The sequence below is a fragment of the Gopherus flavomarginatus genome, chromosome 2 (assembly GCF_025201925.1).
Source record: "Gopherus flavomarginatus isolate rGopFla2 chromosome 2, rGopFla2.mat.asm, whole genome shotgun sequence".
NCBI classification, from domain to species: Eukaryota; Metazoa; Chordata; order Testudines; family Testudinidae; genus Gopherus; species Gopherus flavomarginatus.
The window spans coordinates 301,689,823-301,705,454 of NC_066618.1; the positions used below are offsets into that span (position 1 = coordinate 301,689,823).

Here is a 15,632-nt window from a genome sequence, read left to right on the forward strand (position 1 = left end):
TTTCAAGGATCTTACCCGTCTTTGGCTCCCACATCCTTGAGGGGTTTCCCGGCTGGCAATGCGTCACAGGAGGGTCCTATCTACAATCTGCCCCACAAGTTCATTTCAAATCACTTTTAATAAACTCATTTCAATTTCCAACTTGGTCTGGACTAATCATAACGTAGCGTTTTCCTGGTGCCACACCACATGGATATCCCCAGTAACACACACAGTTTGTATCTACCCACCAACCCAGCAGGGTGCGACATGACATGTAAGATACAAGGAGCAGTAGGTGAGCACCCCAATAGTAGTTCCCACCTGCTTTTTGGAGGACCTCAGTTATAAATCTCTTAATCTCCAGTTTTACTCTAATGGCTCCCACTTGTTTTTCCAATTGAGTGAGAGTTTGTATAGTTGGGGTTATTATACAGTAATACAGATTGTAAATGTGTAATAATAATAAAATACATGAATATATACAGCTCCCAGTGCTGAGAGCTCCTGGACCCCCGCCCCCTGGCAGCACACACTGGGAGTGACTGGCCCCATCCTAAGCCCTTCGCTTCAGGATTGAGGGAGCTTCACACAGTCTCCCATAGCTCAGAGATGTCTCTGGGGGGTGGGAGACCCCTGTTCAACTCTTCCCTCCCCCTTTGGCAGTGAGCTGGGATTGACCCAAGGGCTCCCGCCTTTCCCTAGCCACTGGGGTCAAAGCTGTAAGGTGTGCGGCACCAGCAGCTCCTCCTTTGCCAGCTGGATTTTGAATAGGACCCCGCCTGGTCGGTGCCAGGACCACACACCTACTGGGTCAGGCCTTGCATGCACCATGGGCACTGAGTCCTGCTCTTCCCTGGGTTGTGGCTCACGCTACTGCTTGTCTGGGTATGTGTACAGGTGCCCAGAGGGCAGCAGCCATACCCGGGGCAGAGCCAGAGGCGCTCAGGGGACTTTTACCCTGAACACCGAGGTGCTGGGTGTGCTTAGGCGCTCACAGGCATCAATCAGTGTTTTGTGGATCCCTGTCACAAGGAGATGCAGTGTTACTGCTGGCACTAGCACTCCCAGACCTGCAGCTCCATGGCCCGGATCATGTTGGTGAGCCAGGCACCGCATCAGAGATTCAGTGCAGCAGTTAGGGGCATGTAACAGAGTTGGCACCCACCTATCACGAGCACCCTCTTAGTTGAGTGCATGTGCCTGCCACCTCTCACTTTGTGGTGCTGTAATGGGCTGGCACCCGCCTCTCACAAGTGCACCCTTGGTCAATGGTTTCTTCAGGGGGTCCTCAGCAAGTCAGCCCTTCAGGCAAGTCACATACTGTCTGTAGGTGGAACAGAGCAAACCCCTTCCAGGGTCTACAGCCTTTACCTTGTCCTGGCAAACCTATGGGGCTTCCTTCCTGGGGACACCATCTTCCTGCAGCCCTCCCTGAGCGCAGTCCTGGCTCAGTCCCTGTAGCCAGCCAGGAGATCCTTCTTAGCTCCCCCAGTCCCTGTCCGCTGTTGCTCGCTCAGCCAGCCAAGAGCACAGATCTCCCTCTTCCAGCTCCAGGAGGCAACTGACTGACTTTGCCTCTGCTGCAGCTTCTCATATGGCCCTTCTGGCCCCTGATTGGCCACTCCTGCAGCCCCTCTGATCGGCTGCTTCCCCTGAAGCCACGTTAGGCCACTTGGAGGACTTATCTTGGGCTCCTCTCTGGGACGGGGTGTGCAGGACCCTGAGACCTCCAGGAGGGGACCTCTGGGCCTAGTCCACCCTGTCACAGGGAGGCTGCCCCTCGAGAAAGGGATGAGGGGGTGTGAAGGGGACAGGGATGCGGGAGTTGATTCTTCCCACACCCCTGGGGGGGTAATGCCCCAATAAGCCCTATTACAGGGGCCCAGGTAGGATGTGGCCCCCAGTTCTCTGCCCTCCCTGGGACCCATCTCCTCTCACCCCTTTTGTTAAGTGTTGAGGAGGGGCGTGGCCCAGCTGTGGAACCCACAGGATCCTCCATACGGCTGGGACAGCAGGGCAATGGCTCCCCAGGACCCTCCATAGGGCCAGGAGGGCAGGCCGATGGCCTCGCAGGCCACAGGGACACATTGGCCTGGGCCTAAGCTTGTTTCTGCAGGCAGGCTTCAGCTCCCACTGTGGGGAGGAGGCCGTGCCCCCTGCCCCTGATCTGTGGGGCCCAGGTGCAGCTGGAATAGGGGGCGACAAGGGGGCACCCAGGGTTCCAGAAAAGGGGCCTCTAACCTGACATCGGGGCCTGGATGTGACTGTGGAGGGTAGGGGCCTGACCTGACCCAATGGGGCGGGCCTCTGGGGTATTGAGGGGGTCCAGTGCTGGGGTGGGGCCCAGGCCCAAACCAGTGCTGCCTGGCCCTGCCCCACCTCCTCATCCCCCAGCTGGACTGCAAGCTTGTGCACCTCCGGGGTGGTGGAGGGCAGAGCCCTGAATGGGGAGAGGGGACTCTGGTTGTCAGGGGGTTAGTTGCTATGGGGAGGCTGATCTTTGGGACAGTGGGGGTGTGACATTGCACTCCATATGATTTTATGAAAATATGCTAATGAGTGTGAATATAATGTAACTGGAATATGATTCGTGCAAAAGGTCTCTTGTAAGGTATTACAAAGCGTATAATCTACTGAGGGTGTTCATCCTATTTGTATAAATGTACCACTCTTGTATCCGAAACTAGAAATATGAAATATAACTCTGAGGGCCTATTGTAATTATGCAAAGCGTGGGCCATTAATGGTGATTTAGAATCTTGATGGCTTCTATCAACTAGAACAATTGGTTGTAAATGGCTCTGTTTACTTGCAAGCGTTCCTGTGAGTCAGGCTGGAAAGAATGGAGGCTTGGAGGGGTCTCACAGGACATGTGACCATGTCACCTGGTACTGGAATCCATCTTAAACCTGGTGCCTTTCCATTTAGAAGGAGGGGTGGGGACCCAGAGAGACAAAAGATTCCCGCCTTGTGCCAAAGCCATAAAAGGGGGTGGAACAGAACAAAGGGGGTTGCAGTCATGAGAAATCCCCCAGTTACCACCTGAGCTGGAACAAGGGCTGTACCAGGGGAAAGAATGGGCCCAGACTAGGAAGCAGTCTAGTCTGTGAAAGAAGCTTATTGGACCATCTCTGAGGGTGAGATTTACCTGTAAACAGTTTCTTAATGTATTCAGCTTAGACTTGTGTGTTTTGTTTTATTTTGCTTGGTAACTTACTTTGTTCTGTCTGTTATTACTTAAAACCACGTAAATTCTATTTTTTATACTTAATAAAATCACTTTTGTTTATTAATTAACCCAGAGTAAGTGATCAATACCTGGGGGAGCAAACAGCTGTGCATCTCTCTCTATCAGTGTTATAGAGGGTGGACAATTTATGAGTTTACCCTGTATAAGCTGTATACAGAGTAAAACGGATTTATTTGGGGTTTGGATCCCATTGGGAGCTGGGTGTCTGGGTGCTGGAGATAAGTGACCTGCTGAGCAGTTTTCGGTTAAAGTCTTCAGCTTTGGAGGTGTAGTTCAGACCTGGGTCTGTGTTGCAGCAGGCTAGTGTGTCTGGCTCAACAAGACAGGGTACTGAAGTCCCAAGCTGTCAGGGAAAATGGGCTCAGAGGTAGTCTCAGCACATCAGGGGGCAGTCCCAAGGGGGTCTCTGTGATAGAACCCGTCACAGGGGGATGGTTGCTGGGGGATCAGGTTGCTGGGGGATGGGGGGGCATACGGTAAGTGCTGCCTGACCAAAGCTGCTGCTCCCCCATTATGGTTCCCGCCCCCATTTGTCAAACACGTAACTCCCTGGGCTCCTGTCCCCCCACAGCTCCAGCAGCTTACAGCCCAGCACATGAGGGGGCAGTTGCACTGCAGGGGGGCTGGGTGATTGGCAGGTCTGACCCTGCCCACTGCCTGACCCCCAATACCTTGTCTGTCCTGCTCACCTTCCTCTGTTTGCCCCTCACATTCTCCCCACATACCCTGCCCATCCCCCTGTGACCGGGGTCCCAAAGGGGCCACACTGAGGGCTTGTCTACACTATCGCGTGGGGTCGACCTAAGTTACGCAACTTCAGCTACATGAATAGCGTAGCTGAAGTCAACCTACTTAAATCTACTTACCGCAGTGTCTTCACCGCAGTAAGTCGACAGCTGACGCTCTCACATCGACTCTGCTTGCTCTCTTCGTTCTGGTGGAGTACCGGAGTCGAAGGGAGAGTGCTCGGGGTCGATTTATCGTGTCGATACTAGATGCGATAAATTGGCCCCCCGCTGGATCGATCAGGGCCCGCCGATCTGGCGGGTAGTGTAGACAAGCCTGAGATTACTCAATCAGGGCAAACTGTAAAGAATGGGGCAGATGATCCCCAAACTGGTGGGTTATTCTAATGCTCAGATTCATCCAATCAGCAAAGAAACAGCTTCTATAATATCTTACTGGTGACCCAGGAGCCAACACACTTCCCCTGGAGCGACCCAGCCTTGGGTTCCCCACTGCCCCAGCCATGTCAGATAGGATGAGGAGTGCTAAAAATCTTATAAAAAGTTCTTCCAATCCCAAAGGGTTGGACACATCACCTCCCAGGTTAATGAATAGTTCAGCTCTTACCCAAATACACGTTACAGCCAGTTCTTGTTAACGACACTAACGTTTATTGAAGAAAAGAGAGTACTGGTTAAAAGATCATTCTACATACAGGCTAGAATCGAGTTCTTAGGGCAGTTTCATAGCAAAGCCGGTGAGCTCAGAGGTGCCCAGAATCCTTTCAGAACTAGACCATAGGTTCAGTCCAATGTCCAATATCAGGGGGACCCAGACTGCAGCTGGGGACCTCAGTCTTGTGACTCAGATAGCCCCTGACGAAGCATAAGCAGATCTGAGACCCAGGATCAGGGCCCTTGAGTTCTTTTTACAGTTCTCTGGCAGGCTATTGATGCCTCTTGACAGCATGCAGTCCTTGGGTGAAGCCTTGTGGCTTTGAAGTAGAATTACCTATTTCCTATGTATACACAGGTATCTAGTTGCATTCACCAGCACAAGGTAATTCTCCAGTGAGCAGTTCATTGACAGTTTACTACAGACTTCAAAGAGAAACATAGACAATGAAATTATTACACCCAACTTTCATCTAACTGTTACTGTCCCCTTTTTGATCCCTGATGCAATAGAATATAGTGACAGACAGGAACCCTCTGTTCAAGATATCAGCAAACACATACAATTAGTATTATCTCTAATTCTCTAACAATACAGGTCTGCATTTCAAAGCCCTAGTTTGTTTCCCATGGCTCTGTTGCTGTTTATAAGGAATAGCCACAATTACCATTTACATACTTCTCTAACATGCCTTTAAAGGTTAAATTTGGGTTATTTTGTCTGCTAGCTACTTAACCTTTGTGGCTCAATGTCACCCCCCATTTCCAACCCCCTCATATCCCCTGCCTGTCCCCCACACCCCCTACCCCCAACAGCCTGGTGTCAGTTACACCTGGATTTCTGCAAAGAGTAAACCACCTTTTTCCCTGTCGGGCCAAAGATGGGGGGGCTCAGATACACTCAGTGAAGCCACACCAGGTGTACAAGTATAATCGGTTTTATTGCCAAAGTATAATAAGCTTCCCAGTCTTCACGTGTTACTAAATCAGTGCTTTCCAGCAGGCAAGCAAGAATCAATGCTTACACTCCTTCTGCTATGCACAGTCCCAGACCAACCAGCCTTGTCCTTGAGGGCTCGTAGCAGGCGCTGCTCCAGCGTGGGGAGTTCCTGGGCACCCACAAGGCCAAGGTCCGTAGGTGAGACTGTTCATCTAAAGCAATTCTCTTAGCCGTTTTTATCATCATCTCTTTCTCAAGGGGCGTATTCAGCCACAAGCAGGCTCTGACAGGAAACACTATTGCTTTCTATTCCCACACTTAACACTCCTGGGCCCAGCTTCTCTCTTTACTTCTTTAAGCCAGTCAGTGAACAAAGCCAGTTCACTACTAGCGCCACGTGGACCATCCTGTAATAACAGGCCAAGGTAACTTGTGGTCAGCCCCAACGTTCCCCGCACCTAGTTAACCCTGCCCCACATAGCGAAAATTGAGGTGGCTCCACACCCCAGTGACCCCCGCAGGTCCCGAGCCCAGACCCATGGTTGCTGGGCCTCACCAGCCCGAGGGGACACAGAGGACAAGCATGTCTCCTGCCCTGGGCCTCCTGGCCAGCACAGACCCACCTCCCATAGGACCAGCAGAGCCCCTGGGGGCGACTCTAGCCCCACCCTAACTCTAGTTCTTTGGTCTAGCCAGCCCCATCCAGCCAAGAGTGGACTGTCTGAGTTGGGGGGGGGGGCAAAAGGAGGGGGAGGGGAAGGGCCCTGCCCAGTCCCACCATAATGAGAACTCTCCATCAACCTTCCGCCCCGACACCGGAGTTCACACTCGCTGCTGTCACTGTGGTGCAGGGTTCAGGAGCAGCTGCAGCCCGACAGCCACGTGGTCCGAGCAGCCGGCCAGCTGGGTGATGAAGGAAAACTTCTCCACCTCCTGTGACCATATAAATCATTGTTGCAACCAAGGTCCTACAGTTGCACCAAATCTTGTACAAAGGAGGTCAAATAAGGTGTCTATAGAAGGTTGTAATTTTCTAGTTATGGTTATGCTGTCTCTACGTGTGTATAATTTTTGTATTTGAAGTTATGAATATTGGCTCTGTACTTGTATCTCAGTGTGTTTAATTCTAAGTAGCACCAGTGAACCATTTGGCCAGTTTATCGAGAAGGGACTCTTCAGATTAAGTGCCCAATCAAGAAACACTTAACTGACAATGGACCTTGGGAGACTCCAATCCACATAAGAAGAGTCTTCCTGGGAACGTTCAAGGTACCATGTGAGCAGCTTGGCATTCAAGGTACCATGTGGCAGCTCTCCCTGTAAAGAACTGAGTCATGCATGGCCACGTGACTTGCCCATGTGCCTCCAAACTCCACCTGATTGCTGTGATTTTCCACAGGAAGAACAAAGGAGTGTCCTTCCACATGGCAGAGGATATAAAAGGCCTTGGAAACCCCTCCATTTTGTCTTCAATCCTGCTTCTTACCTCTGGAGGAACTTTGCTACAAACTGAAGCTCTAAACAAAGGGCTGAATGAGCCATCCCAGCGGGGGATGTTCCAGAGACTTGATTTGAACCTGCAGTTTATTCCATCACTGCTACAAGCCTGAACCAAAAACTTTGCCATTACTGTATGTAATTGATTCCATTCAACCACCTTTAACTCTCATCTATATTTCTTTCTTTTTATGAATAAACCTTTAGATTTTAGATTCTAAAGGATTGGCAACAGCGTGATTTGGGGGTAAGATCTGACTTGTATTTTGACCTGGGTCTGGGGCTTGGTCCTTTGGGATCAGGAGACTCTTTTTTCTTTTGCTGGGATGTTGGTTTTCATAACTAGTCATCCCCATAAGAAGTGGCTGCTGGTGGTGATAATGGGGAACTGGAGTGTCTAAGGGAATTGCTTGTGTAACTTATGATTAGCTAGTGGCGTAAACCGAAGTCCTCTCTGGCTGGTTTGGTTTGCCTTACTTTATAAATGACCCCCACCCCAGCTTTGGGCTGTAACTGCCCTACTCTAAGTAATTTGTCCGGAACTGATATTCTCAGTTGTGTCCGACCAGAGGCCGCATCGTTACACCGGGGTTCACACTCGCTGCTGTCACTGCGGCACAGGGTTCAGGAGCAGCCGCAGCCCCACAGCCACGTGGTCCGAGCAGCCGGCCAGCTGGGTGATGAAGGAAAACTTCTCCACCTCCTGGGCAAAGCAAGGGGACAGCAGTGTCAGGAGCACAGCAAGCTCCCTGCTCCCCCAACCCCCTGCAGAATGCAGGGGCAGGGTCCCCATAGACTACAGATCCCAGCATGCAATGCACCAGGTCTGGCTAAGCCAGAGCGCTGCAGGCTGGGACTCGTAGTCTCCATGAGCTGCAGCCTCCCCTCAATCAAGGCTGAGCACTGACACAGCTCGCTACCCCTTTCTGGCCATGGCCAGGCCAGGCTCCTTCCCCCGCTGCAGGGCAGGAAACAGCCCAGAGCTGGGCTGAGGTCCCAGCCAGCATCTCGCAGCACATCACAGTCAGAGCCAGCAGAGAACCCAGGCGTCCAGGCCCCCAGGCTCGGACCCTTCCAGGGAGCCCCGGTCCGTGCTGAGTAGCTCTTTGCATCCCCCGCCCCTGGGGCAGCGATTCAGTGAGGCCAGCTCCCTGCCGCCTGGCCCCACGGCACCGTACCACCAAGCCCCCCGAGCGTGGGAGCTGCTGAGAGCCCCCGAAGGAGCCGACGTAGCGAGTGCGGCTCCCAGCCCCAACCACCTCCCCAGTACGGGCCCCCGGGGCCCTACCAGCCCCCAGCAGCTGGCCCCTGAGCCGGGTCTCAGCTGAAACCCCCTGCCCTGGGCCCAGCGTCCCTGGCTGGGAGCTCTCCTGCACCCTTGGGCTTGGGGCCTGCTCTTCGCTCCACGGGCCCCTCTGGGAACTCACCGTTGTCAGGCTGATGGTGGTGGGGTGCTCGCGGTACAGGATGTAGTCGATGCGGCGCCCTTCCCAGGGGCTTCCTGCTGCCGAGGGGTCGGGGCGGCCGTCCTGCAGGATGGGACCTGCCAGGTACGTCCGTCTGCCCTCCTCTTGCTCCAGGGTCCTGCGGGGCGCACGGGGAGCCATCAGCAGGGTGGGCCGAGGGGGCCAAGTGGCAGGGGAGCAGGAGCGGGGCTCTGTGTAGGGGGCTAGTCACACCTGGGCTGCAGGGAAGGGCTATGCAGAGGGTAGCCCCCAGTGTCCCATTAACCTGTGTGGGGCCATGGGCAGAGCCTGCCTTGAACTAGGCTGTAAATCCCTCTGCCTCCAGCATGCTCCGGAACCTGCAGAACCCCTGGAAGCTTCCCCCTCCCACTGCGCTTGGAACCTGCAGGGCCCTGCACTCCTCCTCCCTTGCTCCGGAACCTGCAGAACTCCTGGACGCTTCCCCCTCCCGCAGCGCCCAGAACCTGCAGGGCCCCGGACTCCTCCTCCCTCGCTCTGGAACCTGCAGAACCCCCCAGATGCTTCCCCTTCCCGCAGCACCCAGAACCTGCAGGGCCCTGGACTCCTCCTCCCTCACTCCGGAACCTGCAGAATCCCTGGACGCTTCCCCCTCCCGCAGCCCCCGAAATCTGCAGGGCCCCGACTGCTCTTCCCTCGCTCTGGAACCCGTGGGTGCAGCCGTTACCTTTTCAGCTTCTCTGGGGTCGACACGGCCTCCTCGTGGATATGCAGGTAGTTCAGCAGGGTGCCTGCAGGGATGTGAGCAGCAGTTAGAGCCTCCCCTACTCTGCCATTTGCCCCACTCCAAAATCTTCCTTCAGCCATGGGTACCTCAGCAGAGATCTGGGGGGCGAGGGGCAGCAGGGCTGGGACAGCAGGGGGCTCTGGGTTGGGAGGGGCATGGGCAGAGCTGGGGGGCAGGCCTGGGCTAGCAGGGCCTCTGACTCCCTGACCCCCAGTGTCTCACCCTGAGCTCCCAAAGGCTGGGTCCCTGTGAGGATTTGGATCTAGATGTTTATCTGCAGCCCCAGACAGGGTCCTGGCTCCGCGGAACTGAGACAGAGAAGGCAGCAAGGCTGCACCGGGCACTGGGCCGGCCAGACACGTACCTATGGCCCAGGGCCGGTCCTGCCTGGGCCCCACTCGGCATGGGTCTTGGTACTGGCGGAAGATCTCATGAGTCTGCTCCAATTCATCCCCTGGAAAGAGCCGGCAGAGTGAATGGGCCCATCTGCCCCTCCCTCTCCTCTCCCCCTACCTTCCAGGCACCCTCTCTCCCTCCGCTCCTTGTGTGATGGAAATTTTCTGTCATATTTTTGATTCTGATATGTGCCTCAGTTTCCCTCTATACTTTGTTGCTCCTGGAAGAGTGCAGGAGACACAAGTGTGCCTGGATTCACTGCAGGGAGCCACGGAGCAAGCCAGGATCACTGGGGCCTGACAAGCCAGCCCTGGAGTGTCAGAGGCCATGGGCCTTCCATGGGGAAGTGTGTGAACCCTTGGGGTACAGCATGCTGGAGGGGTCACTTCCAAGGGATGGGTTACAGGCTGTGCACCAAGCAGACTCTGTGACTCCACAACACCTGGCCACCCCGCCAGGCTGCTTTCCTCCCCATCAATCCCCATGGGATCCCTGCCCATTTCCATGGGCTTCCCCCCACAATCCCCATGGGCCCTCCCCTGGGCCAGGCCCCACCTGAGGAGCAGTTGTCGAAGTTGAAGTCCCCGCAGAACACGTCGAAGGCGACGACATCCCCACGTTGCGCATGGGTGTCCTGGAACAGCTGTACCCAGGACAGCCCCATGGTGAGTTGGTCGCAGCGGATCTGTGCATGAGCTGGCAGCGGACAGGGCTCTGTTACTGGCTGCAACCCATACAGGGCTCCCACTCAGGGATCACCCAGCCATGGATCCAGGAGCCCCAGGGCAGGAAGCCAGCACCCCCCCTACCCACCACTCATGGGGTCCCCTCCGCTGCCACTGGAGACCCTGGAGTCAGGGAAGCCTTGGCTCCTTTCTGGAGGGTCAGTGCTGGGACCTCAGCCCAGCCCAGGGGACAGGTGTTCCCCCCTCATTTGCAGGGGGCCCTGCAAGGCAGGGCTAGGGAGGCAAGCAAAAGGAGCTGGGGCCAAATCAGAGGACCAAGTGTCCAGGTGCCAACCCAGCACCAGCACCAAGCCCGCGGCAGGGAGAGGTCTGAGGCTGAGTTGTTTCCAGAAGCACAATGGGGAATGGGGGGCCTGAGTGTCCATGTGATGCTCCGTACCTTGGGGGAACACCCTGCACCCCCGTGTTCATCCTTATAATATGATTGTGTGGGATCCAATGCAGAGTTTGTCATGTCGGGTGTCTTTGGAAGGCTCATGATGCACTGAGCAGTGTTGTTATAGAGATGTTATAGGTTGTAATTTCATGTATGTAGTTACGAGGCTGAAAATGTGTCCTCATGGCTCTAAACAGGCCCAGGCAAAAGCTCTCCAAGAGCAGGGGGCAGTTCACACCTCATCAGGGCATGTATGGGACAGACCCAGCCCAGCCTCACAGGAACAAAGGACACTGGCTAGGGAGCAACAAAGGATCTGTTGGACTCTCGAGTGAGTCACGCCCCTTCCTCCCGGTTCCCTTGGTCAGTTTGGGACTGCAATGAGGTAATGCTCACCTGACTCAAAGGAGGGGGCAAAGCAAAGAGGGAAGAAAGGGGACATGATAAAAGGGAGAGACATTTGCCATCCTCCCTTTCTCACTTCCACCTGCATCTACAGACACCACAGCAAGCGACTGAACCGCTGATCAAAGGGAGAGCCTGGCTGAAGGGCAACCAGAGCCGGTGGTGAGAAGCATCTAAGTTTGTAAGGACATTGGAAGTGTTAAGATCAGCTCAGAATGTGCTTTGCTTTTATTTCATTTGACCAAATCTGACTTGTTGTGCTTTGACTAATAATCATTTAAAATCTATCTTTACAGTTAATAAATCTGTGTGTTTATTCTACCCGAAGCAGTGTGTTTGGTTTGAAGTGTGGCAGAGACTCCCCTTGGGATAACAAGCCTGGTACAGATCAATTTCTCTATTAAATTGACGAACTCATATAAGCTTGCAGCGTCCAACGGGCATTAACTGGACACTGCAAGACGGAGGTTCCTAGGGTGTATCTGGGACTGGAGATATTGGCTAGTGTCCACAATCCAAGGAGCAGCTGACATGCCAGAGGCTGTGCGTGACCAGCCCAGGAGGGGGGTTCTCACAGCAGAGCAGGGTAAGGCTGCCTCCCAGAGTCAAGGATTGGAGTGACCCAGCCGATCACTGGGCCAGATAACACCAGGGGAATGTCACAGTCCGGACAGGCTGTTTTCTCCCTCCCTAGCCCCCATGGGTGAGAGCCCCTGACTCACCTCCATAACACATACTGTGACCGGCTGGAGCATGCAGGTGTGTGCAGTTCAGGTAGCCCACAATCCGCTGCCCGTGTGCTGCCCCCAGCTGCACCTAGCGCGCACACATGGAAACATTGCCTGTTACGAGCTGGCAGGCCCCGCACCGCACGGCCCCATCGCGGGGGGTGCAGGCATCTGGCCAGGGCAAGGCAGAGCGTGGGGAAGGAGGGTCAGTTTCAGTTGTCAGTGCAGGGCATGGCCAGGAGCTGGGAGCAGATGACTCCCCCGCGGTTCATGTACCCACATGTCTGTCACCCACGGGTGCCCTGGACTCAGCCCTTATTGTCTGGCTGAGGTCCCAGGCCATGTCCATGTGGCCGGTTGTGAGCGGTCGCACGAGCCCTGCGAGCCCCAGGCTGCCCCGGAGAGACTGCTGCAGAGCTGGGCGACGCTCCCTGGGTGACTGTTCCCAGTGCTGGACGGAGGCAAAGCCCTGGGCACACAGAGCAGTTTCCATCCCACGCTGGGGCAGGTGTTTCCAGGCCTGGCTAAGGGGGAGTGAGTGGCCGGGGCGGCAGCAGGGTCAGGGACCCGTTGTCAGAGGCTGAGCCCCCTCAGCCAGCCTGCTGGCTCCCAGCCCCGCTGCCAAGGGCTCTCGCTGCTCTCCTGGCAGGGTCGTTCCCGAAGCGCCTGCGCCCCGACAGGCCCTGTCCCTGCTGGGCTGCAGACACCCACTTCCCCAGCCAGGGCTCCCGGAGCCGTCAAGCTCCAGCCACAGGCACTGCCCGAGGGGCATCCCCCCCACAGGCTGAGCAAGAGCATCAGGGGGCCCTGCACCCGCCACCCACTGTCTGGGGATCCTGAGATTTGGGACAGATGCAGGCAGCTGCTGCTTGGGGGACAGCTGGGAACCAGCTATTTGTTCCTTCCTGTGGATGGGGCGAGGCTGAGGGGGCAGGGCATCGTCCCTCCTCTGTCCATGGGGTGCAGGGGGCCGCAGGGTAACCATTCCCCTGCACGCAGGGGTCACCGGTTGAATGGTGCACATGTGAACACAGGGGCTCAGACTCAGGGCCTCCCCTCAGCTGGGACGCCAGGACACACTGGGAAAAGGAAGAGGGCCCAGGGTCACTCAGGGACTCCAGGGCGGAGCCAGGAAGAGACTCCAGGAGTCCTGATTTCCAGTTCCCTGCTGTAACCCACTCCGCCACCCAGGCCCATCTCTGCCCAAGCAGGCCCGGCGCCCTGCAGGGAGCGGTGGCACGTCCGCAGATGCAGCACTGCGCTGAGCAGGGCAGGGAGCGAATGCCCCACGCCGCCCTGCAGCGCCCCCTTCAGGCTGCCAAGGGAGAGGCCACGCCAGGCCCAAGGAGGTAGAGGGCCCTGGGCACCCCGCAGCTGGAGCAGTTCCTGACCTGCACGGACAGCAGCCCCTTGGCAGACAGCGCGTCCTCACGGATACCATTGGGGTAGCAGCGGTACTGGGCGGCCAGCACGGGGTAGCGGCTGGCCAGGAAGAGCCCGCTGCTGAGCACCTTGAGAGTACAACAGCCCTGCAGCCCGTAGGCGCCCACGTCGTACACGATGTGCTCGTAGAAGGGGCTCAGCAGCTGGCACAGGTGGGCGCCCGCCCGCTGGTCAAACACCTCCTGCAGGCACACAAAGTCCACGTCCGGCGGGAAGGGCACCGAGATCTCCCCAGGCCCAGCCCCTCTCTCCCTGTCGAACTGGCTGCTCCTGGGGCTGGCGAAGCTGGTGCTGGCCTCCCCATGCGTGAGGCGCTGGCCGATGCGGGCCGCCCGCTGCTTCATCTGTCCCAGGTTGCTGTTCTTGGCCAGGCCGTTGGGCAGGAGGCACACGTTGGCGCTGACGAAGCTGAAGACCTTGCCTGTGCCCGGCAGCTCCCACACCTCTGGGTGGCGCGAGAGCACGTTGTGTTTGTAGGCGAAGGGCCTGCGGGCAGCCTGCATGGGGAGCCACAGCAGCAGGCCCAGGAGGGCGCTGGGCATGGAGAGGATGAGGAGCAGCAGCAGCAAGGGGCCGGTGACCAGTGCCTGCAGCGGGCAGCAGCGGCAGCACCGACGCTGCTGCCGCTCCGCTGTGGTCTCCGTGAGGTCGAGGAGGCAGTCAGCGGCCCAGTAGCTGGGGAACAGCAGGTACTGGCCCAGGCTGTACAGGCCGCTCAGGAGCCGGTTCGGGAACGGAGACTCCCGCAGGACCATGCTGCATGGCACCAGGGGCAGGGGAGCCCGGGCGTTCCTGCTCCACCTGCTTCCCGGGGGCTCCGGTCAGACCTCGCCACGCCCTGGGGGTTCCAATGCACGGCCCCGGGGTCCTGCAGGGCTGGGAGGAGCTGCTGATCCCGGCCGGCTTTGCATCCGGGGAGGTGCTGCAGGGAGAGAACGGACAGGAAAGTTTCAGACATGTGAGGTCTCACTCACCGGCTGTGAGACTCTCATTGGCAGACTAGCTCCCTCTCACACACATTCCTAGGCTTCTCACACTCACTTTGAGTAAATACAGAAAGATTTAAAATATTTTTGAAGGAGACAGTGTTTGTAGGTTGGTCCCAAACCATGCTGTGTGCATAGGTGGCGCGTGAACTGCCGGCTGATGGAAGCTAATCCCCGGCTTGGCCCACCCCTTCTGCCCAAGGTCCCACCCCCTTCCTCCGCCAGAGTCACCGCCCCAATCCTGCCCCAGTCCTGGGCTGCCCAAGTTACTCCAGTCGCAGAGCCCCAGGCGCTTGGGCGGCACAACCCTTAGCCCCCACCAGCCCTGCCCAGCGCTGGCTGCCATGAGCACCAGCTCCAGCCGCCGGACTCCCTGGCTGCAGGCCGGCCCCCCCTAGCCCCAGCCCCAGCCCGACCACAGAGGAAGAGTGCCAAGCGCTGATGGGAAGCAGGAGGGGGTCTGGGGGCGGAGCGTGGGCAGGGCCACACAAGGCTGTTGGGGGAGGCTCAGCGTCCCCCGCCCTGTGATACCCACTGCCCATGATTGCAGGGAAGTTGGAAGAGCAAGGGGGGGACATTAGTCCTTTTGCAAAACAAAAGTTCTTTTGCGCAGCCAGAGCATTCCCAGTACTGGGAATCTGAGAAGACCACTCAGGCTTTTGACATTGCTAAGAGATCCCCACCCAGCATGCAGGAGAAGAGAGAGTGTTCAGTCTTGTTTGAAAGAATAAGACACCATTCAGCCCAAGCGTTGGACTGGATGGGGCACTGTCCTCTATTACCCAAGTAAGGCTGGCAAATTCTGAGCCATGTTTCAAGTTTGAGCCACCAAAAGAAGTTATAAAAACAGCACAGGGGGCCACAAGGCAATATATTAAGCACATGAATAAAATGTGAAAACAAATTAGATATTAAAAGAAATGTGTAAAAGCAGCAAAGAATCCTGTGGCACCTTATAGACTAACAGACGTTTTGGAGCATGAGCTTTCGTGGGTGAATACCCACTTCCTCAGATGCATGTATTCACCCACGAAAGCTCATGCTCCAAAACGTCTGTTAGTCTATAAGGTGCCACAGGATTCTTTGCTGCTTTTACAGATCCAGACTAACACGGCTACCCTCTGATAAAAGAAATGTGGAATCTGAATCCTTTATCTAGGGTTTATTAGCTTCAAATTAATTACATTCAATTTCATTACTCTAGTTTACGTTCATTTAATGTATTGTTTAGTTGTGTTTCATTTTAATTATTTAATTTTAGGGCGGTCAAGC

At 55.9% G+C, this 15,632-nt stretch overlaps 2 protein-coding genes across 3 annotated transcripts in view; one reads left to right on the forward strand and one right to left on the reverse strand.

The window, feature by feature from the left end:
* Positions 1 to 15,632, forward strand: part of OPLAH (5-oxoprolinase, ATP-hydrolysing) — a 214,496-nt gene that overhangs the window by 141,859 nt on the left and 57,005 nt on the right. The gene's annotated exons all lie outside the window — the stretch shown is intronic.
* Positions 6,318 to 15,632, reverse strand: part of LOC127044473 (sphingomyelin phosphodiesterase 3-like) — a 29,300-nt gene continuing 19,985 nt past the window's right edge. Inside the window, exons 2-8 of one of the 2 annotated variants that reach the window (XM_050939408.1) lie at positions 13,323 to 14,296; positions 11,926 to 12,019; positions 10,232 to 10,372; positions 9,645 to 9,734; positions 9,221 to 9,284; positions 8,497 to 8,653; positions 6,318 to 6,505 (exon numbers count right to left, since the gene is read on the reverse strand). In XM_050939408.1, coding sequence (XP_050795365.1) covers positions 6,410 to 6,505; positions 8,497 to 8,653; positions 9,221 to 9,284; positions 9,645 to 9,734; positions 10,232 to 10,372; positions 11,926 to 12,019; positions 13,323 to 14,129 — 1,449 coding nt within the window. In that variant the 5' untranslated portion in view covers positions 14,130 to 14,296 and the 3' untranslated portion in view covers positions 6,318 to 6,409. Of the gene's footprint in view, positions 6,506 to 6,883; positions 7,773 to 8,496; positions 8,654 to 9,220; positions 9,285 to 9,644; positions 9,735 to 10,231; positions 10,373 to 11,925; positions 12,020 to 13,322; positions 14,297 to 15,632 lie in introns of those variants that run through there. The other variant, XM_050939407.1, reaches the window with a different exon arrangement.